The sequence below is a fragment of the Castor canadensis genome, chromosome 4, assembly GCF_047511655.1.
Source record: "Castor canadensis chromosome 4, mCasCan1.hap1v2, whole genome shotgun sequence".
NCBI classification, from domain to species: Eukaryota; Metazoa; Chordata; class Mammalia; order Rodentia; family Castoridae; genus Castor; species Castor canadensis.
Window position 1 is genome coordinate 154,839,013 of NC_133389.1, and position 25,297 is coordinate 154,864,309.

Sequence of the window (25,297 nt, forward strand, 5' to 3'; positions counted from 1 at the left end):
AGGGGCAGGATATGAATTGGAGAAGTGGGTACATAGTGAAGTGAAATACACATGATTCCTAGGAAGCTAACATCAGAAAACGAGAGTAGAGCCTAACAGAGACTAGGCCTTTTCTTTAGAGAGATCACACTGGAGCTAAGAGCTGACCAAAGCAAGGAATCTAAAGGACAAATTGGCCCAAAACAGAATCCTGGGGAAAGATAATGGTATGAGTAAGAGAGTGACAGACATGATATGATAAGAGAGGTGGCAAAATAAAGACATTAAAAATTCAGTGGGAGTTAATTTCACAAAGTGATTAGTAGGAAATGTCATAGACAGGAGGGAAGATCAAGGATAGGAACAATTCCTGGGGATGGTTATAAGTATGTCACTCAGCTTTCCATTACTGTAACAAAATATCTGAAGTAATCAGCTTAAAAATAGGAAAGGCTTATTTTGACTCACAGTTTTAGAGGTTTCTGTCTATAGCTGGCTGGTTGTTTTGGGACCTGTGGCAGGGCAGTTTAGAATAGTGAGAATGTGTGGCAGAACATACTTCTTATTCCATGCCAGCCAGGAAGCAAAGATAGAGGAAGAGGGGCCAGGATCCCAATAGCCCCTTCTAGGACATGCTGTTAATGACCTAACTTCCTTCCACTAGGCCCCACCTCCTAAAGGTTTTACCATTTCCCAATAGGCCCAGTTGCAAGAGACCAAGCTTTTAATACACAGACTTTTTGGAGACACTTGTCCATGCCATAGCAGGAGGTCATTACTGATGGAAACTTAAAACAATAAGATTGAAATAAAGACTCTTTAGGGTATAGAAATCTGAACATACCTTTAGACAAAGTTGAAAATACATGTAAGGGAGAAATAGGAGAACAGGGCAGAGACAGCAAGACTGGTGATGAAAGGACAGTGAGCTGTAGCCATACAAGGAATCAGAATGCAAGTGGAGGTGGGAGTCACAGATTCATCATCTGATTGAAGACAAACAAAACTCAGGTCACATGCTTTTGGCTTCTCAGGAAAGAAGAAGTCAGGTTATGGTTTACTGAGAGAGTAATCTCCTAGGCATACGGGTAGCATGCTTTCTAGAACCTGAATAAATGAAAGTGTCATAATATATTTGGGGGCCTAAATTCCCTTCAATACCATCATGGCCAGTTAGGAACTATAATCTTTATTAAGTCCTGAACAACTGAAGCATATTTACAAATCTTCTAGAATATAAATTCTTTACTTAATACATTAGTCTAAATGAGGCAGATTTTACTGTAAGATTGAATATGATATTTTCAGTGCTTAAGGTGACAGCATTTCCCTCATCTTGTACACTAGGCCCTGAAGGACTTGGTTTCACTGTGGTTACCAGAGACTCTTCCATTCATGGTCCTGGTCCCATTTTTGTAAAAAACATTTTACCAAAGGGAGCAGCAATAAAAGATGGCCGCCTACAATCAGGGGACAGAATTTTAGAGGTAAGTATTGAAATTAATATCATCAATAAAATATTTATTGATATTTACATAAGTAAATATATGAACACAAACAGTTGTTCCTTAGTATCTCTGGGGGATTGGTTCCAAGACCCTCCCAAGAATAGTAAAATCTGCAGATGTTTATATTCTTTATATAAAATGCCATCATATTTGCATATAACTCAGGCATATCCTCCTATATTCTAATCATCACTAAATCACCTACAATACCTAATGCAATGTAAATGCTATGTAAACAGTGATTTTACTATGTTGTTTAAAGAATAATGACAAGGGAAAAGTATGTTCATATGTAGCACAGATACTTTTATTTAACTTTCATTGTTTTTGAGACAGGTCTTTGTAGCCCAGATTGGCCTCAAACTCATGATCCTCCTCCTCAGTGTCCCAAGTGCTGGAATTATAGGCTTACACCACCATGCCTGACAAAACCCATAGGTTTTTAGGTTTGCACGTTAATTAACTTTTTTTTGGTAGTACTAGAGACTGAACCCAAGGCCTTGCTCATGCTAGGTAACTGAGTTATGTCCCAAGCCCTTTTTAAAATATTTTTGATATATTATTTTTGATATAGTTGAATCTACAGAAATTAAATTCACAGATATGGAGGGCAGACTGTATATTTATACTTTAAACATAACATATATGGCAAATTATTACTTGTAGACAAGATAAGGACTTTAATTCTGAGCAGCCTAATTTTGTAAGTTCCCCACTAAGGTCAGTGATATAGGATCAAATAATAATGAAAACTTCTTCTGTCTTCTCTTTCTTACCTCCTCCTTTTTTGGCCCTGAGTAATCTGAATTGAATCCATGAGTTTGTCATATATTCAGATAGTGCTAGGAATTTCAAAATTACACCCAATCCTTTGTAATAATTCCTCCAAAGTTTTAAGGTGGGCTGTGTGCCTTAGGTTGATCTATGTTATAAATAAAGCTGTATCCTCTATGCTCAGCTAGTAATGTAAACAACTATAAGGGTTTGCATAGATAAGTATTTAGAATACTTAGAGCAAGAATGTTATTTTTTTCCATTTATTTCTGTTTAGTAGCATCATTTTGGTGATCCTATATCATCAATTTACCTTTCAAGAAATCTTTGTTGAAACTGGCTGGTTTTAACAATCATGGCATAAAGAGCTATAGTTCTTTTCATATAGTTCTAGATTGTAAAGAAAGATGCACCAAATACCTAGTGTAGCACCAAATACCTAGTGTAGCTCCAAATTAGAATTTCTAGTAACCTGTGAAACTCTGACTATAATTTTCCAGATATGAGGAAAACTTTATAATTATATCATAATATTCATATTTCCAGAATTTACGATGTGAAGTGGACTACTGTGCACTTTTGTTTATTATATTAGGCAAAAAAAGGTGCTAGGTAAGCATTTGAAATCTACTTCCTGCCTATTTGATGAATCAGTTTCTGGTGTTGATCAGTTTGGTTTTCCCCTCAGAAAAATATGATTTCTTGAGAAAAATTGTTGATACTAATTACTGGTTGTCTGAGTTTGTCCAGCATCATAATAATGTTGGTCAGTGTATTACTGGAAACGCATGTGAGTTTTGCCTAGGTATTATTTAGGATTCGTCTTTTCAGCACTTCATTGATGAAGTGATCCCATTTGCTGCTTGGTTTAGAAAACTATCTAGGAACTGGGCGTGGTAGTCCATACCTGTAATCCCAGCACTTGGGAGGTAGAAGCAGGAGAATCTCAAGTTCAAGGCCAGTCTGGACTACCTGATGAGTCCTGTCTCAAAAAAAAAGAACAAAGAAAGGAAGGGAGGGAGGGAGGGAAGGAGAGAGGAGGGAAAGGAGGGAGGGGAAGGAGAAAGAGAATAAAAAAGAAAGCCCATGTGTGGAAGATAGCCAGTGTTGTAACTGTAACTGTCACGTGATTGAATTCATTAGGTAAATGGCAGAGACGTCACTGGACGAACTCAGGAAGAGCTTGTGGCCGTGCTGAGGAGCACCAAGCAGGGAGAGACAGCATCACTGGTCATTGCCCGCCAAGAAGGAAATTTTCTGCCCCGAGAGCTGGTAATGTTCAGATCTCACTCTCACTGAAATTTCAACATACATTGAATTCATAATAGTTGAGTACTGAGTTCTAAATTACAGTCTTTATGACAAAAGTTGAATTTGACTATTTTATTCTATTTGGTGTATCACATTTTAGGTCATTAATACACCAAGTTGATACATGGAAACACTGTTTTGGGAACACATTCAAATACCTTTTAGCAATAAATAACTATTCTACAATATTCAATTAAGTGGATAGAAATGTACATTGAGTATATGCTATATGTTAGGTCCCACACAAAATAGTCAGCAACATAGACCATGGCCCTTCTTTAATGAAATGTACAATCTAAAAGAAAATAAAAGTATAACCAAGTATTCAAACAAGAGATGAAGATTATGAAAGAGAACTGCAGAGTGTTATAGTAACACAGAACAAGGGAAGTTAACCTGCTTTTGAGCAGGAAAGGTATCTTGAAGAGCAGAATCTCAATTCTTATTAAAAATCTATACCCTTTGACATAATAACTACATTTCTAGTAATCTGTCTTAACTTGATGGTCAAAGGTGTGGGAAAAATTCATGTACATTGATTTTTCTTCTAAAGTTCTCAATTGTAATGATATATTTGGTATTGTAAAGCCATAAGATATTGGTTAGATAACTAGATATTTCTCTAATGAAATATAACAAATACTTAAAATGGTATCAGTGAAGAATTATTAATAGTATGAGAAAATATTCATAGCATAACGCTAAGTAAAAACAATAGGACATTAAATTATATACCAATATGATCAAATTGCTTTAAAGCCTCTAAGACATCTCTCTGCACTCTGAGCCCATCTGATCCCACTACTCTTACATGTGTTATATCCATGTTTTAGTATACAATTTTACTGAATCATCACTCTTCTATATTAATGTTCTGTATATTACCCAAAAGACCCTCTTCCCTACAAATTTCTTTCACATAGAATTTCCCTTCTGTACCTGTCATCATCCTGTCCATTGTCTCCCTTTCCCTAGTGTATGTTCTGGGAATATCTATAGAAAATAGGGAAGAGAAGAGTGAGAGGCATAGGCCATAAAGACACTCTCCTCACATCCTTTCCTCTAGTCTCCTCTATACCCAACCACTCTGGAAGGGAGAATGCTGAGCTTTTGCTTCATCTTCTCTCTGAAGTTCCTTAGTCTTCCCGAAGAAAAATGTTGCAGAAACTCACCATCATTTTTTTTTTTCTGAAATACAGATGGTTTTTAATCCTTTGTTTATCCAAAGGCTTTCTCTACAAGGGTCAATGTGAAAAGAAACAATAAAAAGGGGACTGTGTGTATGCACAGTGGAAAGCCTTTTCACTTCTTGTTCAATCCTCTAGATGCTACAGGTAAAAACTCTCAGAAAATATCAGTGAGACTGTGCTTATCCAGAGATAGAAGAAAAAGAATGTTTTGACCGTGTATTAAAGTAGGATCCTGGAAGGAATAAAGCTTTACACTAAAAAGAGCCATTCTAGCCAGTCCTTGCCGTGTGAGAGAACTTAATGACAGAGCTCTAACCAGGAACTTAAACTCTAAGGACCCTCCACCCCCATCCTTGTACTCCCCTCCCATATGTCCTCTGGAATTCCTGACTCCACACTAATTCCTTCTTCCTAGAAGCTTTCTTCTCTCCTTCCTCTAGATATGGGGAAAGGGATGCTGACCTTATCCCAATTTGTAATGCTGGAGGCATTTTTCCATCAAAAACAATTACATCTATAAGTTTGAAACTAGAATAATAGAATTTTCAAGCTAACGGGAATTGTGCAGATCCATAAGTTCAGCTCTAATTTGCAGATGAGAAAACAGAGGTTCAATGTAGTTGAGTAACCTGTCCAAGTTCCTACAAAGAGCTGGAAATAAGACCTAGATTTCCAAATACCATCATCTCTGAACTTCAGCTACTAGAACTCAGTGTTCTAGCTGTGTGATTGAGTGTAGGTCACAAGTCAGTCAGAGGCTCAGTTTATTAATCTGTATCACAAGTTCATGGTGAGGATTAAAAGAAAGAAAATATGCAAGCTCTTAGCATCATGTCTGGCCACTTGTAAATTCTCAGCAAATATCATTAAGTATAATTATTTCTTATAATATATTACAACTTCTGTAGTACTGCAAATAAAATATAGACTTTAGATTATATTATGGAGTAAATAGATTTATGCAGATGTGCCCATGATTACCCACTATTTTTGAACATTTTTTTCTTTCTTTTTTATCGTGTTAAGGTGCATTCTGGAATCTAAAAATACTGATTTACAAATAAAATTTTTTTCCTTTATTCATTTATTCATATGTGCATACATTGTTTGGGCCATTTCTCCCCCCTACCCCCAACCCCCTCCCTTTCCCCCCAACTCCCCTCACTTCCAAGCCTCTTCTCCAGTTTTGTTGAAGAGTAGACATAAGCAATAATAAAAGAAAGACAAAGCATTTTTGCTAGTTGAGATAAGGATAGCTATACAGACAGATTCCTAGCATTGCTTCCATGCACATGTGTATTACAACCCAAATTGATTCATCTCTACCAGACCTCTTCACTACTTCCCAGTCTACTTCCCATATTGACCTCTGTTGTTTTAAGATTACTATATTAGCTCCTGTGCAGTGGGCACATCAAACAATTTCAAGTTTTGGATTTCCTGCTTTTCCCTGTTCCTCCTGTATGTGTTCTCCCCTTAGTGTGTGACCCATGTCTAATAATTTTGTTTTTTTGACAAACAAAAATTTTATAGTCAAGCAACTCCATAAGTGAGGCAGCCTGTGTATATTATTTTTCTCTCATCTAATAGCTTTAGATGAAATTTAATTTCTATCCCAGAAATTACATCATAGACTGAGCCCACTAGGGAGCATATTAAATTAACTGTGCAACTATGAGATTATTAATGCAAATAAATTATTTGTTCTCATTGTTTTTTATTTTATACAAAATATGGAGGTCATGTGGTTACTATTCATTTTCTTAAAACTTTCTGAAAAATGTCTAGCCTCTCCAAAATATTTGACAGTCAACTATCCAAATATGTGCATATTCTTTGTAATCACAGCATAGAAAGGGTTTTTCAGGTTTATAAGTACTTAACTCTTGTGGACTGAGAATCTTTGTTTTAGAGGAATAATAGTATTTTTTTCAGTCCAAATGCCTTCCTTGAGTGCTAAGGAGCAAGAATCACATAGGAATTTAAAGACAGGTCATGTTTGCATGTGTAAGCCTTTTCAGTGGGACTTATTTCATAGTGTAGCATGCACCAGACTCTTTGAAAGAACAAAGTGAAGAACAATATGTTATATGATATATCTTTGTGTTTTCCTTTCAAAGATTGGAAGGTATCATTACTTTGGTCTCTTCTCTCTCCTTTATCATGATTGATGCAAACACTTGACTTTTCATTGAGAAACTGACAGGAGAAAGGAAGGACAGCACTTCCTGCTTTTGTCTTACTCTGTCTCCTTTGAAGAAAACAAACAGTTTATTGTTTTTCTGTTCTGAGAAACTGGCCTTTCCCTTTTTCTATGCCTTGCTACTTCATGAACTCTACGCATCTTAACAGCACTACCCTGCCTATTTTCTGACAGCTAAATCTTCCTTACTTCCTTGTTATCATTAGTTTCTTATAAAGTGTTGATACTTACAGCCAAGAGAGCATGTGGTCAGCAGTTATAGAGGAAGTCTCAATATGGGATCATGTCTATGCTGTGACCCTCTGTCATTCCAGAGACTTTGGCATCCATTTCCTGGTCATTTCTCCTGACCTGCCACCTAAGAGGACTGTGCTGAACTCTTGATTGTGGGCCCCTGGCCTTCCTCCTGAGCAGTCAGAATCATAGGTTTAGAAGCACATATAGCTAACCTGTTTCCATCTGTGTCTGGCTGAGTGGAAAAACAAATGAGAGGAATTCATGTAATAACATCACAATGATTTAGCTGTTCTAGTATCTTTACCAAAAGAACTGTGCTTCAAAGGTAATGTTCCTAGAATTCTAGTCTGGAAGATTCTTTGATGTCCTCACCCCCTAATGGGGTGAAAGTACATTAAGGAGGCGTTCACACAAGGAACATTTTTGCAGAAGGTACTTTGAGATTGGTGTTGGTAATAGAATTGGATGGTGAAACTGCTGTGTCTGCATCTCTCTTGAAATGAAAACTGTGCTACTTACTCAGTGGTTCCTTGGGTCTGTTCTGTAAGAAGTGTTGCCTCCAATTTCTTTTCTATCCCAGGTACTTAAAGTACTTTTTTTTTCTTAAAAAGTAGAAAGATAAGACCATCTTTCTATTTAAAAGAACTATTTAAAAACTGAAGGCCTATTGGTTCCATGATGTCTTGATTCTTTTGAAGAGAGAGACACACAGAGAAAGACACTGAGTTATTTGCCATGTATGCACATATGCATGTGTGTATGTCCTCTTTCATTTATTGAGGAGAAAGAAATATTGTGCCATTTCTTTGTTAACCTGTATAATGTTGCATTTTCTGACCTACTGCCCTATCTTTAAATTATCCTGAAAATAAAAGAAACTCCTGGTGGGTAAAAATGAGCTGAGAAAATTTCAAATGTACTTATAATTTCTACCTACCAAGTTGCCTGCTATTAAATGCTGGCCTCTGCAAGTGGAATCAACTGTATTTCAAGCAAGCAAGCAAATTTCTCCTGCCCTGCATGATTGAGAACTAAAAGTTAGCCATATTTTGTCATACTGATTTGATCATCACTTAGGAATATTGAGGAAAAATGATGTACACATGTGTGAGACTTCCTTAATAGTTGCCAAGCATAGTGAATTCCATCCCTACCATATTTACCTATCCCTGTGTCTACCATAGTGAGTGAGATGTGGTTCCAACTCCTTCATGTTTCAAATATCTTATTATTAAATGAAAAAATGCATACCTTCAACTGTCAAATTATTTAACATCATGAATAATGGAAGAATTTTGATTTGAAATCTTAGATGAACCTCATTTAACTGATATATTATTTTATTCCCCTTGGCTATTTGATTCAAATGATTCCATGCTTAATTAACCAAGATACTTAAGGAAGAATGAATATTATAGTGGCTATTTGTGGATACATAGTAGAAATTGAAGGCTAATTTCAGAATGATTTTTCTACCTAAACCAAAGACTTTGGCAGTCATGGTTTTCAATTTAAATAATTATGCAAAAAACCAAAATTCATTATTGTATTCTGTGGATTCTCAAAGTAACATAGTTCTAGTGACTTAAAATACAGTTCTGGCTATAATGTAGTTTGCATTTTAGTTTCTTGTTGCATTTCCATTCAGCTAATATGAATTGAATCTTAGACTCGAAAGTTCAGTAAGTTGTATTCCTATCCTCAAGGAGCTTCTAGCCTGAAAAAAGAACAATGAGTGGGTAAAATTATGTAAATAAAGTTTTATAGGGATTCCAAGTATGTTAGGGACCAAGAAAGACTTCATGAACATGATATCATTTGAGAAGGACCTTTGCTTGTTGACTAGAATTTCAAACTGCAAAACTGGAGGTGAGAAGAGAATACCATCTTCAATTACTCAGAGACTGGAAAGTACAAAATTCATCAAAGAGACAGTGGGCAGCCCAACTGGACAGATTACGAACATATGAAGTAGTACCATTTGGAATACATTTGGAAGGCAAAGATATATTGGGATACCTTCTAAGAGCTTACTAAGAAGGTGCAGTGGTAAGGAGATTGAGAAGTGGAATCAGTCAGACCTGGTTGAATCCTGGCTCTGTGCTTGTTTATTGAATGGCCTTCCTGAATGTTAACTCCATGAGCCTCTGTTCTTTATCCCTAACATGGGCTCATGTAAAAGATTAGTTAGTATTAAAGAAGTATAAAATGTTTAGAATAGTACACATATAATGGAATTTAACCAATGTTTCTTGCTACTAATATCACCAATGTTCCTCTAAACAAAAGCTACAACAAGCAAGGTTTCTCATGTGCTGGGAAGAAAGAGTGAAAAGGAGTTAGAAAACTTTGGCTTTGGCAAATGATAGATATCGAAATGGTGGGTGAAAAACATCAGTTGCTCCAAAGGCTTGAGTTTGTATGTGTAATGATATTAGCTGACATGTAGCCTAGTTTAGAAGAGAAAGCAATTATCATCCCAGAGTTTTGTTTTGTTTATGGATCCCAAGTTATTCTATAGGCCAGTGATCACCAGCAGTTTTTAGTCACCATCACTCTTTCCACCTGTTTCCATATTACCAGTGCCCCTCCTTGTCAAACGTTTGCAGTGACTTTTCCCTCTGTTTAAGACCACCTTCCCTCTCTTTTACTTCATAACTCCTTAACGTATCTACTCACAGGTCCTTTCCTTGGGCAAAGCTTCCTTGAGCTCCCAGATCTGGTTTATGGAGCCCCATTTAGTTTTCCATCCATATTCAAGCCTCCCTTTACTATGTTCCTGACTCACACTGGGTTGCAATTTCTCCATTAGACATTAAAAACTGTAGGGAAATAGCAATGAAGACCTGACAACTAGAAGTCTTATGACCTGAGTGTAAAGCCCTGCTTTGCAATCTTACTCAGCCTTTCAGTGCCTGTTTCCTTATTTGTCAGATGAGGATAAAAATAACATGTATCTTGTAGGACTGTTGTGAGAATTAACTGAGCACAGCTGGTAACATAAGGTGGGTGCCAAATAATGTTCACTCCTATTAGTATTTCCTGTGCCTGTAGCACAGTATATGCTTGGTAAATATTTGTTGACTAAATAAATGAAAGCTGCACATTACTAAAGCTAATGATTTATCTAATCTGCATTTAATGTCTTACCTATTGTGTTAGCCAGAAATTGCATAGGTATGACAAAATGCCTGACATAAACAATTTATGGGGGAATATTTATTTAGCTTATGGTTTCAGAGATTTCAGTCCAATAGTCCTTGCCTCTACTGATTCTGGGTCCATGATGATGTAAGACATCATGATGGCAAGAACATGTAGCAGGACTACTCACCTCAAGGCCAAAAAGAAGCAGAGGAAAGGGAGTAGGGGTAGCACCTAGGGCAAGATGTAGCCGTCCAGGATGCACCCCAGTGACCTCCCTTCAATGAAGCCCTGCTTTTCACTACATCACAATAATGCTATCATGTTTTCATCAAAGGACTACTCTGTTTATTAAGTCAGAAGCCTCAGGATCCACTCACTTCCCAAAAGCCCATCAACTGGCAACCAAGCCCCCAGTAAATTAGCCTGCAGGGGATAAATCATACTCAAACCATAACATCTATGTTGAACAATTTTAGACCAAATAAGAAATATGCATGAATTTCCTCAGATTTTTTAGCAGTAGCAACCTCTAATTATAGCTACATGAAGCAGTGAGGTTAGGATAGTTATTTTCAGTGTAATATACAATTTAGATGGATTAAATTATGAGAACATTTGAATAATCTATTTGTAAAGTTTACTTATAAAGTCATAAGTCATAAGTATAATTACTTTATATTTAGAAATGTTAGGGGTATTTTTAAAGTACTGAAAGTATTTTAAAAATATTTCTAAATGTTTCTATTTTAGCTACAATAATGAGCTAGAACCATGATTCTGTCAGTGTAATCTCAGACCACAGTATCAGCTCCATGTGGGAATTTGACACACATGCATATTCTGTTTCCCTCCAAAAATATTGAATCAGAGGCTCTGAAGGTGGGACTTAGAGAAGTGTTTTAACAAACCCTCCAGATGATGCTAATGCTTGTTCACGTTTGAGAAACATTGGACAATTATTTTATAATAAAGCACATAAGGCCTATAGTATAACATAGTGGCTATAGCTGACCCTTCAGTAATCAGATTGGCAATCTCACTTCTCTACCTGCGAACAATTTCTTGTTCTGTGAAAATTTCAAGACCAATTTAGTTGTGTCTTTTTGGCCATGTGCCCCTCATTTTGGCAAAGGGCCAGTGCTGAGTGCAATCCAGTTACCCAACTCGATTACACCTGATTCATTTAGGCAAACTCAATTGTACTTGGCTTTTTCAGGTCCAACTTGATTGTACGTTAAAATTTCCACACTCAATTTGATTGCACTCAAAATTTGTTATGTGCTACCTTGTAACTTATGGATTTAGACACATGCCAAAGAGGTGTTTTTGGAAGGTCTAGAAGATTTGTGATATCGGTATCTGTTGGCAGTTATATCTGCTTCCCGTCTCCTTTTCCCTCTTTATCACCTCTCTCAGGTGGTGTGGGTTAAGTTATGTTTCATTGATTCCCTACGTGGACTATATTCCATCATCTACTGTTCTGCTATGGTGGAATTCACATCAAAGATTTCAAAGTTTCTAAAAAAACTATCCTTATTTACCATCACAAAACATCTATGCATCAGTTTCAGTTATCTCATTTTATAGATGAGGAAAATGAGGCATGGATACTTTGCCCTTACCAAAGTTTACATGGTTTGTCAAAATCAGAAATATGTGTAAAACACGACTTTCACTTCACTAAGACAAATACTGTCTTCCTCTCACCTATACTGTGGACTAAAAGACGAGATCCTAAATCTCTGCCAGCTTTCTGAATGCGTTCAATAACCCACAGGCTGAGGGATTAATAGTCATTTGCTACTCTCTGCGAAGTACTTATACCTGAAAGAATTTTACTGAACCCTTGTCAGCAAAAGCTAGTCTTGATAAATAGATGATGATAAATGCTGTGGTCAGCATTACTAAAACAGATGGAGGAAGTGCTGGCTATTTTGCCAGGTCCTGTGGCTTCCAGGTGTCAGAATGTAAATACTTAATGATTTTTATCACAAGGCTAGTTTTGTTTGAGATTGAAAGAAGTGGGAGAAGGATTGTTATATGCTGTGAAGAAGCTCTTGTGACATTTTAGAGGGCTGGGGCCTAATTATATGCTCTTGCAAAGTTGACAATGAATAGCCACGAGATTCAGTCCTACTTTCATAGTGCAAGATGTATGTTTTATTGGTGGTCACTGTGACCATGATTAGGCTTCTGGAGACTCAAGAAAGAACAGGGTTTTCTGAATATACATGTTTAAATAGCTCAGAAGAAGTAATATTGTGACCAGCCACTGACTATATCCTTCTTATTATCTCGTTAACCAAATGTTACCAGTAATTTATGCCAGCTGTTGATATAGAGAAGCTGGATGACAAAACTCTGGGAATGACCTTGATTTCTTTAATTGCCTCTATGTCTGTACACTTGTTAGGGTACATTTGGTGTAAGATAAGGAAATGTGCTCATTTTGTAAAGAATATTTAAAGATTAGTGGGGGAAAAGTGTCGTTTTAATTGATCGTGGTTGAAAGTAAATACCTCACATGTGAAACTGCCACTACAGCCCACTTCATTTTGAAAGTATACTTAGAGATCTGTACATGTTTCATCTGCCTGTTTTTCTAGGAAAATGTGTGAGCTTTGTCATTAAAGAATATCAATTTAAGATCACTGCCCCACCCTCACCAAGGTCTGATAAAACAGAGAGAGACACTTAAATAACAATCTGTTATTTAACTTACCTCTTCCCATGCCCCATCCCCAAAGATTCTCTGGGCAATGACTTTTAAATATGTTCTCATTATTTTTAATGAGTGTGCAGAACACATGCCACATAATGCAACAGTAGATAGGTGCCCTTTCACTGAACTTGTCAGACATAATAAAACATTGCAGGGATTAAGAGGCATTTTTCTTTAAGATATTATAATTATTTAAATTAAGATACACAAGTACAACTCATATACTATTCAATTCTTGTTGCTACCTAAATGAGGCCCGTTGCCTTTTCAGTTCTCTCTTTAAAAAAAGAAATATTTTATCACAAATGTTAAAAAGACAAAAGAACACTTAATATTGTTATGTCTCTTTAAGTTTACTTTTCTTTAAATCTGCCCTGGATGGCAGGATATTCAGTTATAAACGAGTTCTATTATGTTTCCTGGCCACTTACTGAGTTATATGAAGGACTTTTATCACCTAGTCTTTCCGTAATTAATTCTTTACATTTCTTAGAGGCTTAGGACCAAAAGAAGGATTGTTTGACAGCTTGAAATGTTTTTTTCAATTTTCTTATATTTCCTCTTTCTCTCCTTTTCCCTCCTCCCTCCTTTTCTTTTTCACTTCTGAACTTTCATCCTGCCTTTCTGGAAGCAAATAATACCCTACATGTTATCTCTAATTATAGAATGTATTTATTTCTATGCTATATTTGAATGTTTGACAGTGATGATATAGATCATAGTATATTACATTGTCACATTAAAATGCCAAGTGATTAAGATGGAAATTGTGCTAGAATGAAGAAAAGCATTGGCTCCAAGAACAGCAAAGCTCCCCTTGCTAGTCACTCATAAATATTAGAGCTAATGGTTCCTGATCCTTGGAACTGTCTGCCTTTGTACCATGCAGGTGAATACCAACTTCTATCCTGACCTGAAGGGTTGGCCCTCCCCTTCTTTCCTTTCCAGCAGCTGTAAATTTCATTAGACTTCTGACTTCCCACTAATGGGGGAAATAAATAGAAACAAATGAAAAACAAAAAGCAAACAAACCAAAAATGACCAAACACAAAAGAATCCAACAGAAACATCTTATTCATAATTTATTTTCACTCCATTTCCTTGAAACCAAATTTTTATTTTCCATGAAGCTCAACAAGAGGTTGATATTCAAGACAATGATCTCGGGCCTCCAATTTTCTCTGTTTCTGCCTCCGTATTGGAGAAAGTGGGACTCAATTGCTCAATAAAATTTACTGAATATCTATTATTCCCAGCTTATCTGATAAAAATATTTATTGGAGCTTTATTTCAGCTACATGGTGTGCCATGCACTGAGTATTCTAAAATCTACTAAAACATGATCCCCAAACTTCAGAATCTCAGACCAATGCTAAGAGCTATTAGGCCATGTAAGAACAGTATCTATCATCTATGGAGAAAGCTAATGGCAGGAAAATAGTTACAAAAATTTAGAGAAGAATCTGAGAGATCAATAGTGAAGTAGAATTTATAAAAAAGAAAAAATTAAAGTCCTTTAAAGCCAGAGGACCATCAAATTCAAAGGACTTTAAAGTAATGAAAGATTACATTTATGAGATGAGACTCTACTTATATCATAAATAGATCCAAAGAACAAGGAAAGAAAAAAAATTATAGGGATATACTAATGCATGAACCAAAGGCAGGGGGAAAAACTGAGGAAAGGAAAGAAAGGAAGAAGAAATATTTGGGTTATATTGATAATATTTTGGTTATTTAGGCTAGCTCATGAACAAAATTTGCAAGTCTGTAACAAGACCATTTCTAAAAATAACAGGAAATACATCAAATTTAAGTTACAATTGATACTTTCCTCTATAAATTTTATGCTTGAATTATCTATTGCTATTTAACAAACCACTCCTAAAATGAAAAGTCTTTAAAAAAATAATGATTTATGATTTCTTATAGTTCCATGGGTTGCATGAGTGTTTCCTCTGCTGGTGTTGCTGGTATCCTTCATGCAGTTATGTCCAGCTAGAGCATTTGCCACACTGGAAGGTCCAAGATGGCCTCCTTTACATGTCTGTCAGTTGCTGTTGGGTGATAACCTCGGTTCTTCTTCATGTGTCTTCTCTTCCTCCAAAAGACTGGTCTATTCTCCTTACATGCTGTTCTCAGGACAATGACAGCAAATAGATGTCACACAATGGCAATTCTGCCTCATTATTGTGACTAAAGCAAGTTAAGATATAGGGCATGGGGAGATAGATTTCCAGTTTGAATGGAAAGAGCTACAAAGTCACATTTCAAGGAGACATAATTCACTGGAGGCCAATACTGTTACTATCTCCCAAATGAGATTAGTGCAAGTAGAGAGTACAGTATAGACTGTATAGCAGTATGAATATTAGTCAGTGGTCGGGGGCATGAGATCAGGGCGTTAGTTCAAGACTGCCACAACATGCTTGAGTTTGAATTTGGAATGGTCATTTAACTTCTCCGATCTGATCTTCATTCCGTTCACAAATTTTTATTGGGTGTTTTCTTTTGGCAAAGATTCTTCTTTTTGTATTGGTACCAATACAAAAGCTGATAATGTATGTCCCTTTCTCCTACATTATTGTTCAACAATGTTTTTAACCATGTTACTCTTTTCTTTTTTTTTTTTTTTGAGATAGGATCTCTCTAGATTCTTTAGGCTCAAGGCCCAGGCTGGTCTTGAACTCAAACTCCTCCTCCCTTAACTTCCTGAGTGCACTGGGATTACAGATATGCACCACCACACCCAGCTATGCTAGTCCTAATATATTTAAGTCTCTCTCCCTATGCTGGATGCCACTGTCCCTTCTCCCACCCCATGTACAGAGATCTACTCTTCCAGGCACTCACAATCTGAATTGGTGTTGGGAAATAAAAGTTGAATTGTATAGGTAGTTATAAACTAGTAAATACTAAAATTATCAAATAGAAACAATTTAAAAGTAAACAAAGAAAGAATTTCCTTATCTCTAAAAGGAGATTGAACTCCATAAAGCCCTTCCTATTCCAACACACTACTCTCTGAATTTCTGTGCATCAAATTTTCTTGACACTCACTGCAGACAGTGCCTGAATTATGAATGATCTGTATATATAAATGGGCAGCAGGAGTCCTCCTTCTGTTTTTGTTCTATAGTTCAGAATGCCTGGGGAGCACTTGACCCACAGAGTGCCTTCTCCTAAGTAAATGAAGAGCAACAATTTGCCAACAGATATCTTTCTCATGGCCATTTCTTTGGCCCCTCCATGACAGTGCTTGTTGCCATAGTAATAGATGCAAATGGAGCCCTTCCTCCTGATGACCACTGCTGTGAGTACCATAAGGGAGTTCACTCTCATAGCCAACTTGGAAGGATATGTGGTCCTTCTTTGCTACGTTGGAATTTAGGTACATTTTCCCAAAAAAAATTATTAAATACAGCCCATCTAATAGAATGTAAATTATTACATAGTAGTATGTTTGGGAGGTTACCAAGAAGTTAGACAAACCCTGTGAACAAGTTGAAACTTAGACAAAATTTACTAATTTTTTTTTCAGAAAAACAGTTAACACTTACAAACAAACTTGTGCTGTACAGTTTGTTTTCTAACTAGAAATTGCCTGTTTTCTTACTGGATATTGCCTTGTCATTGTTTCCATTCCACAAGAAAAGTAAGTAAATTACAGATATTATTCATTAAGTTTTCAGTCATTGTTAATACAAAAAAAAGAAACCCTCTGCGTTCTAGATTCTTCTATTAGAAAAACATGACTATGTCAACATTTGTGACTTAAAACTTTGGCAGATATTTTCAGTGTAATTATTAATGCAAGGCACCTCAGTTCCTCTTTAGGACTAGACAGGTTGTAAATAAATAATTTAAATAAATATTAATGCAATTATTAACTTGCAAGGAAATTAAACAAAGATGAAGGCTGCTGAATGTGTTCATGTTTGAGATATACATAATAGTGACTTTCTTCCTATATCATAGACATAGAAGTACATTAGATTGAGCCTTATCTTCAGCAGCACAACTCAGTGTGATTGTAAAAAACCATGTCACTATTTAAAACAGAAACCAAATCATGTGTGTCCCAGTTGGAAAGAACATAACGGTAGAAAAGCTACCAAGGAGCTAGTTGCTTACTTTTAAAAAGCCAAGCCTTTGCTATCAAATGGCAGTTCAGAGTCTCCTCTTTAACCTGTAGGGTTTCTTGCTGAAAAGAATAGTGATCACATGTAAATTCCATACTTCCTTCACAAAGCTTTGAAAATATAATCCAGAGATTATGTTGCCTCTGCTCTCAGTTTTCAGTGACTCTCAAGGGAGTTGGCATCTCTTATCAGAAGCAGGCAGCCAGGCAAGGGGCAGCCAGCACATTGAGAGGCCAGGGCAGAGTGATGGTCAAGGTCATTGGGCAGGTAGTGAAAGGCCTCTTGCTGTGTTAAACAAATGTAGTTTCCTTCCTGGCTTCCGCAGGAGCTAATTTTGTTTTTCACTTCTCTTCTGTTATAAGAACAATAAGGATGCCTAAGGCCATTCTCCCTGTGAGGAGATGTGCATTAGATTATCATAAATCCACAGATAAAAAGTGCAATGGTCAATAAGAACAGGCACTCTAGGAGGAAATAAAAGGTTTAATTGAAAGTACTATCCCAGGGGGATTTGAGTATGGTACTGAGTAGACATTAATTACCATGGTTCATTCAGAGAGTAAAGAAAATAAGAGGAAAGTCATTCTATTTTTCTAAAAGTTTTTCAAATCTGTTTCTTTTTAGGAGAATGTGGGAGATTATCCTAATAAGATACTAGAAAAAATGATTCTTCCTTATACACAGTGTTCTTAGAACACTATGAATGTTTCTTAGGAAGTGGTTGCTGAAATTTTTACTAGTACAGATAGTTTTGTTAGAAGTTGGAAATCTGGACAGAGTACAGAGTATACTATTGTGCTGAGTGATGGTTAATATATTTGTCTGTATATATGTGTATGCACAGTGTCTCACATTATTACATGTTACTAAACAACCTGTATTTATTAACAGTTGCAGATTTTTATTAGTCTTTGTATATGTCTCTCAGCTTTTTAAAAACATGTTAAGGTTTTCTTCTGCAATTTAAAAGGAAAAAAAATAAGATGAAGAGGCATCCAAACATACAGTCCTCATTAAACACTACACTATTTTCTTTGGCTTTGTAAGTCACTCATATTTGTTCAGCCAATGCATTACTTTTGATGTGCCTAAAATAATGAAATGGATCTTATATCCACAGTGACAAAGGTTGGGATCAAGGACTGCCTTAAAAAGAAAGTAATTGGTCAAGTGTCTTTTATCAACCATTAACATATTTGAGTTATGAGTTTGATTCTTCTTTCAAGTCCAATAGAGTATAAAAATATTTTGGATTATCTGTACCTAATACACAGTGCATTTGAAGGAACAAAGACTAGGGAATACTGAATATATGAAAGTGTTTATTTGGTGCCTGTTCACAAACTGCTGCTTGATTCAGTAAAAAACAAGCAAACAAACAAAAAAAACCCCTATCAACTGTGAAAGGTACTTTTAGTTTGCTTTTTTAGTTTTATTTAAAACAAATGAATTTGCCCACTGAGTGAATCTGAAAATTTCAACCAATTGTTTAGATGTTGATGTACACGTAATCTGAGTTTGAAATGTGAAAATTTGCTTTTGGAGGGGTTAATTTGAACAAGGTTGTTGCCAAATAATGCCAGCTGTCATAATAAAGGAGAAGCGAATGGCAGATTTACTCCACCCCATATCAAAACTTTAGAGCGGATATGGTGAGCAGATGAGCCAAAGTAAATGTGTGATCTTACAAACATTTGCAAGCTATTTTCTTACATAGCTCAGCCCTTCATAGACAAGGAGTGCAGACAGATCATGATTGTACTGGATGAGAAAAGAGTGATCATTCTGTTGCTGTACATATCTCAAATACTCAAATATATTGCTAAGATAGTGATAGTAGTAATAGTGATTCCTGTGTACTAACAGACATCCAAGCAGCCTAAAAAATTGATCTGCAGTACAGTGCTGAAACCTAGTTAGCAGTTATTTTTGTTTTACTTTTTTTTTTTTTGAGATAAGTTCTCATTATGTAGCCCAAGCTGGCCTGGAACTAACGGTCTTCCTGCCTCACCTTTCTAAGTGCTGGGCTTACAATGTGCTCTCCCGTGCCCAGCTGGGACTATGTTTTAGCATTAATGAAAACATGGCCCATATTGTACTATAATGGAAGAAATAACTGAAGCAGCACTTGCCAGCAATGTTCTTTCAATAACAAGTACCAGGTAATTGTTCTCAGGCATGCATTTGGATAGATGTTATAGCATAAATGTAAGTGGAGTGGTCCTTATTGTCCATCATGTGTGTAAAGATTTATATAATAAAGATTTAAAGATTTCTGTAATAATAAATAGACTATTATGTGATTAGTGCTATACTTAAATTATGCATAAAGTGCTATGAAGACTTAGATGCGTGTCCAACTACAGAGAGCAGGGAACAATCCAGATGGGCTTTGATGGCTAAGATTTTGCTAGTGGATGGCGAAATACAGTGAGGGGGAGAGCAAGATTTTTAGGCAGAGAAAATCCATGTGGAAAGTAAGAGGATGATATATGTAATGTGATTAATTTATGTTCTCTTCAGCTAACATACTAGAAAGTCTAAGTTAGAAATGTTAAAAACTATGATTTTTGTAGATAAGATGGAAAACTGACTGCCACTTTGCTTGCCCTTTCCTATCATTATTTCAAAGGGGCAATGCGGCAGAGAAGTGTTGACAAAAATTTATGAAGTCATCCCATGACAAATATTTATTAGACGCTTGCATCCTGCCAGATGCTAAATGGAGTTCAAAGTTTGAATTAAACATAATTTCTGTCCTTGATGAGATCACAGTGGTATAGCAGAGTTAGGCAGACAAGCTGGCAAATAATAGTGAGAATAGAAAGAAAGTAATGAGAATCACAAGAATGGAAAAAGTAAAGTAAAATGGGAACTCAGAGTTGGGTAAACTGTCTCTCCACTTATGAGATTGGGGACTACTTTAAAGAAAAGATACAAAGTTAAGGTATTTGGAAATAAGAGTTAAAATCCTTTATTCCATCACATTTCACTATGAAATTTCCTTTGAGTTAAAAATAATGTCTTGCTTGAAATATACACACATACATACATATGTAATGAAGATTTTCAAAGCATATTTGACTTTGTTGGAAAATGCAGTAGAAAAGAAGTTCTACTTAGCCTACGTCTAGCAAAATATTGATTGGAAGTATGTTGCCCTTTTAGGTTTCTCATAATTACACACTGATTATTATAGGAATTAAGGCTATAGGAATTGCTCTCTTACCCTTGCTCTGCTTTCCTATACATATAACAGCATGGGAGAGGAGCATTTGGAAGATAAATACCAAGGAAGAATAATGGGAAGTGAAAGATAATATTCAATAGTCCAAGCCAATTATGTAGGACTGTGGAGCCACCTGACCCTTCCCCTTCAAGAATCTTGTATAAATGGCACAGGCATGCGGACCATCTCAAATATAGGCTACCTATTTCTTTACCTCAGGAAAATCTCAGTGACCCACAAATCTCTCTGAGGTTTAGACAATAGGAAGGATAAATATTTCAAATAGGACATGTGATGCCTAAAAAAGGGAAAGACATGACTCAGAAGTATAAACCCTATGTTATATCACTAGTTCTTACTGTTTCCCATGTGTCAAAAAATGTTCCACATTTTAGATTGGATTATTGGTTTCAATTATTAATTTCCAAGTAGTAGCATCATGTAGCCACATTCTGTTGGAGAGTACTTTTCTAACCTTAGCCTGTGAACTTGGCTATGAGAATTTATTTGGCAATTAGATATTAGCAGATGTTATTTGAGCAAATACTTGAAAGGCATTTTTATTTTTGCTTCTTGTCTTTCATCATGTGATACACATGCTTCATGTATCCAGTGGTTCATGGAAACTGAGAGGTATGTGGAGCAGACATACACCTAATCCATTATCTTGGAGACAAGCCAACCTGCACCCAGCCTTGACCATTCAAACACCACCACCACCCCTAGCCAATCTGCAGACATGTGAGCCACAAATAAATGAGTTCTTGGACATTTCACAATTACAGGATGGTTTGTCATGCAGCATTTTGGGGGCAACAGCTGACTAGCAGGCTCATTCACTCTATCTTGTGATAACTCTGGATAGATTTTCTCTCTCCCTTCAAATTATTTGTTATGTAATGACAGGAAGATATATTCACATTTAAATTTTGATAGGTTTTCATCCTCTATAGGATGTAAATGACTTCTTATTTTATAGTCACTTTTATCTGACAATTAATGTTAACATAGTAATTGATTTAATTATTAAGCTAAAAGGCAAATTATATATCTATCTACAAATGGAGTTTTATATATATGGTAAGAACAGTTTCATTATAATAGTAAACATCACCATGAATTTTAAATGGTTGTTACCCACTGAGATTTCTCAATCCCTATTTGAAATTTAGAATTATTTATCACTAATAGCATACTAAAAGGGATTGGTTTCCAGCTGGAATCACATTAGATGCAACTCAGACATCAAAGAATGAGATAAAAATGGTTATGTTTTTATCATTTGATTTTCTTACAAGCCTTAACCAACCAACAGGTACTCCATTTCCTTTTTGAGGCTATGGTAGAATTCTTACTACCTGTGGCATAGTTCAATAACTATTGCTTTCTGGTAATCCTGCTTAAGGTAATCCTACCTTAAGAGTCATTGTACACTAAGTAGTGGCACATAGTTGGAATGAAGATTGCTGTGTAGAATGTTCTTATTCTTTCACTTTAATGGTGTAAAATTTTATTCTTCAACCATAACACTATCTAAGATTTCAGTGAAAATAACCTTAAGTTATTGTCTTTAACTATCTGCAAAAGCTTCCCAATCCAAAACAGACAGGAAGGAAGAGAGGAAGGAAGTTCTCATAAGAACACTAAACTTGATTTGCCTCCCTTTGTGAAATGACTCCTAAATTCTAAAGGCATACGAATGTACTTGCTGTTCTGCTCTTTTAAAGATGAGTACAAGACACTTTATTCTGTGGTACTCTGTTGATGCTAATTGTGAGATATGTCTGTACTCAAAAGCATGATTTAGAAATAATGGAACTGAAAGGTTTAACCATGGTGCTTTATGATATCTTAGGACATTATTGATTACGTACAAGATTTCTCACTGGTACCTTCGTGTTCTCTGCTCCATTTCCTGTTCCAATCCTTCCCCATGTTTATTAATGCAACATTTCTATAAGTATATGTTATGGAACACTTTCTGTAATGGGTTCCATACAAAGTTGTATTCCGTGGTCAAGTAAGAGATGAAAGGGAATCCCTACCATAGGAAACCATTTCCTCTCATTACTCTATAAAAAAATTGAAAGGAAAGGAAAAACTGCCCACAGTTAACTCACCAGGAAAAGCAAATGAACCTGTTGTTTGTCACCATAAAAGTTCTACATAACTAACCATCCCCCAATTGTGTAATGTACAATAACACATTTACTTGTGGGTAACATAGCTACAGAGAGGGTAGGGTTTGATTGGTCTAGGCTGGGATCAGGTAGGCTTGCCTCCAATATATGGATCAGATGTATGCCTGTTCCTCATATCCCCTTGGACCACTGAATATCAGAACAATGTGTATCATATGGTAACAGATATATACTAACTCCCTCTGAAAGACTCTGAACATTTATTAATTTGTTAAAGACAGTGAGAAGTCTCAAATAAGAAACATTTCTTCTAAAAGTTTTCATCCTACAAACACTCATTTTTCTCGCACATTTAATGACAATGACTGGGTCAGACTGATCCAAGTCTTTGAGGGAGCCAGTAAGATTGGTTTAATTTCTGAAACCAGCCTTAATTGAGCACAGTCTTGGGCTAGACCTCCTCAAGAACCACCAACAGCCTGGGACTGACTGTTAAGGAATCAGAGGGTACCTTCAAGTCAGTCAGTGCCACCCCTGCTTCCCAAGTAGTGGGTCAGGCACCGTAACTGGTATGTGCACTTCAATGTGATGCTGTGTGGTGGGATTTTTTTTTTCACTCTTGTCCTGAATATTGTGCTATCTTTCAAAGGCAATTAGCCTGGCATACAAAGCATTTCTACTGACAAAAATACTGGAAGGAGCCAGCCTAAGAACTCAGTTTCCCAAATGGAGAATCCCATTCTAGGTAGGATCAGGGCACATATGCTTCCTTTGTAGGTCATTAAGTTATCAGGATTTTTTTGTTGTTGTTGTTCTTGAATCTTCTATTCGTAAAAAAGCAAGTCTTCTTGTATTTTAACTACCAAATAGTTTCATGTAAAATATTTAACATTTTTGTTTGTTTGGGTTTTGTTTTTAACTTTTTAAAAATTTTATTAGCATATAATGGTTGTATAGGGGGATACATTGTGATAATTATTTACATGTTTATAATATATCTTAGATTTACCCTTCCTTCTCCCTCTTCTCCCCTCCTGGCCTTCTGAGAACAATTTCAACAGGTTTCATCTATTTTTATATATGAATACAAAATACACCTACCATATTCTTAGTGAACTTTCTCTAATTTACTTTTAATAGGAAGGACTAAAAACCTATAATTTTTCAATATTAACAAAAGTAGGTTCTAGTTTTGTAAAAATCCATCCTGAATTGTAAAATAGCTGCTTATATTACTTTTCATGTCACAAAATATTATATGCATTTCATATTTTTATCACTTAAATTTATTTTTAACTGATGCATGAAACATAAATGCTGTACATATAAATAGAGACCATGTGAAATTCTGATACATGGATACATTCTCTCAAGCATATATACTGTAAGAAGGGGAGATTGCTATAGGAATCTTAACTCTGATTTACTTTTCTTTTGTATTTTTAAGCTCAGACCTAATATTACATTAAGGTACTTTTATATTGAACAGGCAATAATGAATAACCATTTTCTGTTATTTATTTTCTGGTATTTGTTCAATCCTTTACTTAAAGGAAATTGTTTTTGGTAAGTTCCCTCAGCAATCATCACTTGCTCTGAATGGTTTCCTCCTTCTACCTGCTTTAGGGGGATGAGTTTTAAAGAACATAAAAAAATATCCCAAATACAAATAATCCCTGTCACTTTCCTCATTCAAATCATTGGTTAAATATTATCAGAATGGATGGCTATGTACTTCTCAATGCTATCACAATGACGACATAAATTTAAAATATTCATATTATTACACTAATCTATGTTTAAATTTTTTCCATTGAAAGTAAATACCCACTTTGCTTACATTCAGCTCTTTGAAACTTTTCTCCTACTTACAGCAACATTAACTTACATTTTTCTTTTCTTTATGATGAATACACAATATTGAATTTTGGGTAATTTTTTTTTGGCAGTACTGGGGTTTGAACTCAGGACCTTGTGCTTGCTAGGGGAACATTCTACCTTGAGTCTTCTACCCAGCCCTTTTTTGCTTTGGTCATTTACTTTGCTCAGGGCCAGCTTCAGACTGTCATCCTCTTACCTATGCCTCCCACATAGCTGAGATCACAGGCATGTGCCACTGTGCCTGGCTTATTGCTTAAGATGGGGCCTTGCTAACTTTTTGCCCAGGCTAACCTCAAACTGCCATCTTCCTGATTTCTGCTTTCCAATTAACTAGACTGGTAGGCAGAGTCACCACACCCAGCAAATTTTGAGTTAGTTTTCAAGAACTTAGTAGTATACAGTTCATATTTTTAATTTTTTTTCAGTTATATAATCTCTGATTCTTTTTTGAGATTTTTCTGTATTGTCCAGAGAGCAAGATTCTTTAAAAGGTCATCAGCCTTCTTGTAACTCACCAAGTCCTGCTGATATATATATATTAGTAGCAATGAGGAAACAAAGTCCTTTGCCATTTTAAAATGATCATCCTTAGATCACCATTGACATGTGCTCACTCATCTCTTGTCTTTTTCTTTTCTTTGCTCTCTGAAAAGTGTGATCAAAAATAAAATGCCGTCCTGCTGTTGGACTGAGCCTCTGATCCCCACTGTAGGAAGATACTCATATTCTGAATTTTACATAATCCAGTTGGCCAAAAACCTTTCATGATTGTGATAGCTACTCAGTGCTTTTTCAGAAGATTTTAAAAGTCAGAAAATTAAGTGTCTTGCAGG

At 35.9% G+C, this 25,297-nt stretch overlaps 1 protein-coding gene across 9 annotated transcripts in view; it reads left to right on the forward strand.

Moving 5' to 3' along the window:
* Pard3b (par-3 family cell polarity regulator beta) overlaps positions 1-25,297 on the forward strand; it is a 977,771-nt gene that overhangs the window by 516,833 nt on the left and 435,641 nt on the right. For all 9 annotated transcript variants that reach the window (XR_012447363.1, XM_074071526.1, XM_074071528.1 and 6 more), the window contains 2 exons: positions 1,327-1,466; positions 3,405-3,533. Coding sequence is in view for 8 of the 9 variants with exons in the window: in XM_074071526.1 (XP_073927627.1) it covers positions 1,327-1,466; positions 3,405-3,533 (269 nt within the window). In the remaining variant the exon portion in view is untranslated. The remainder of the gene's footprint in view (positions 1-1,326; positions 1,467-3,404; positions 3,534-25,297) is intronic.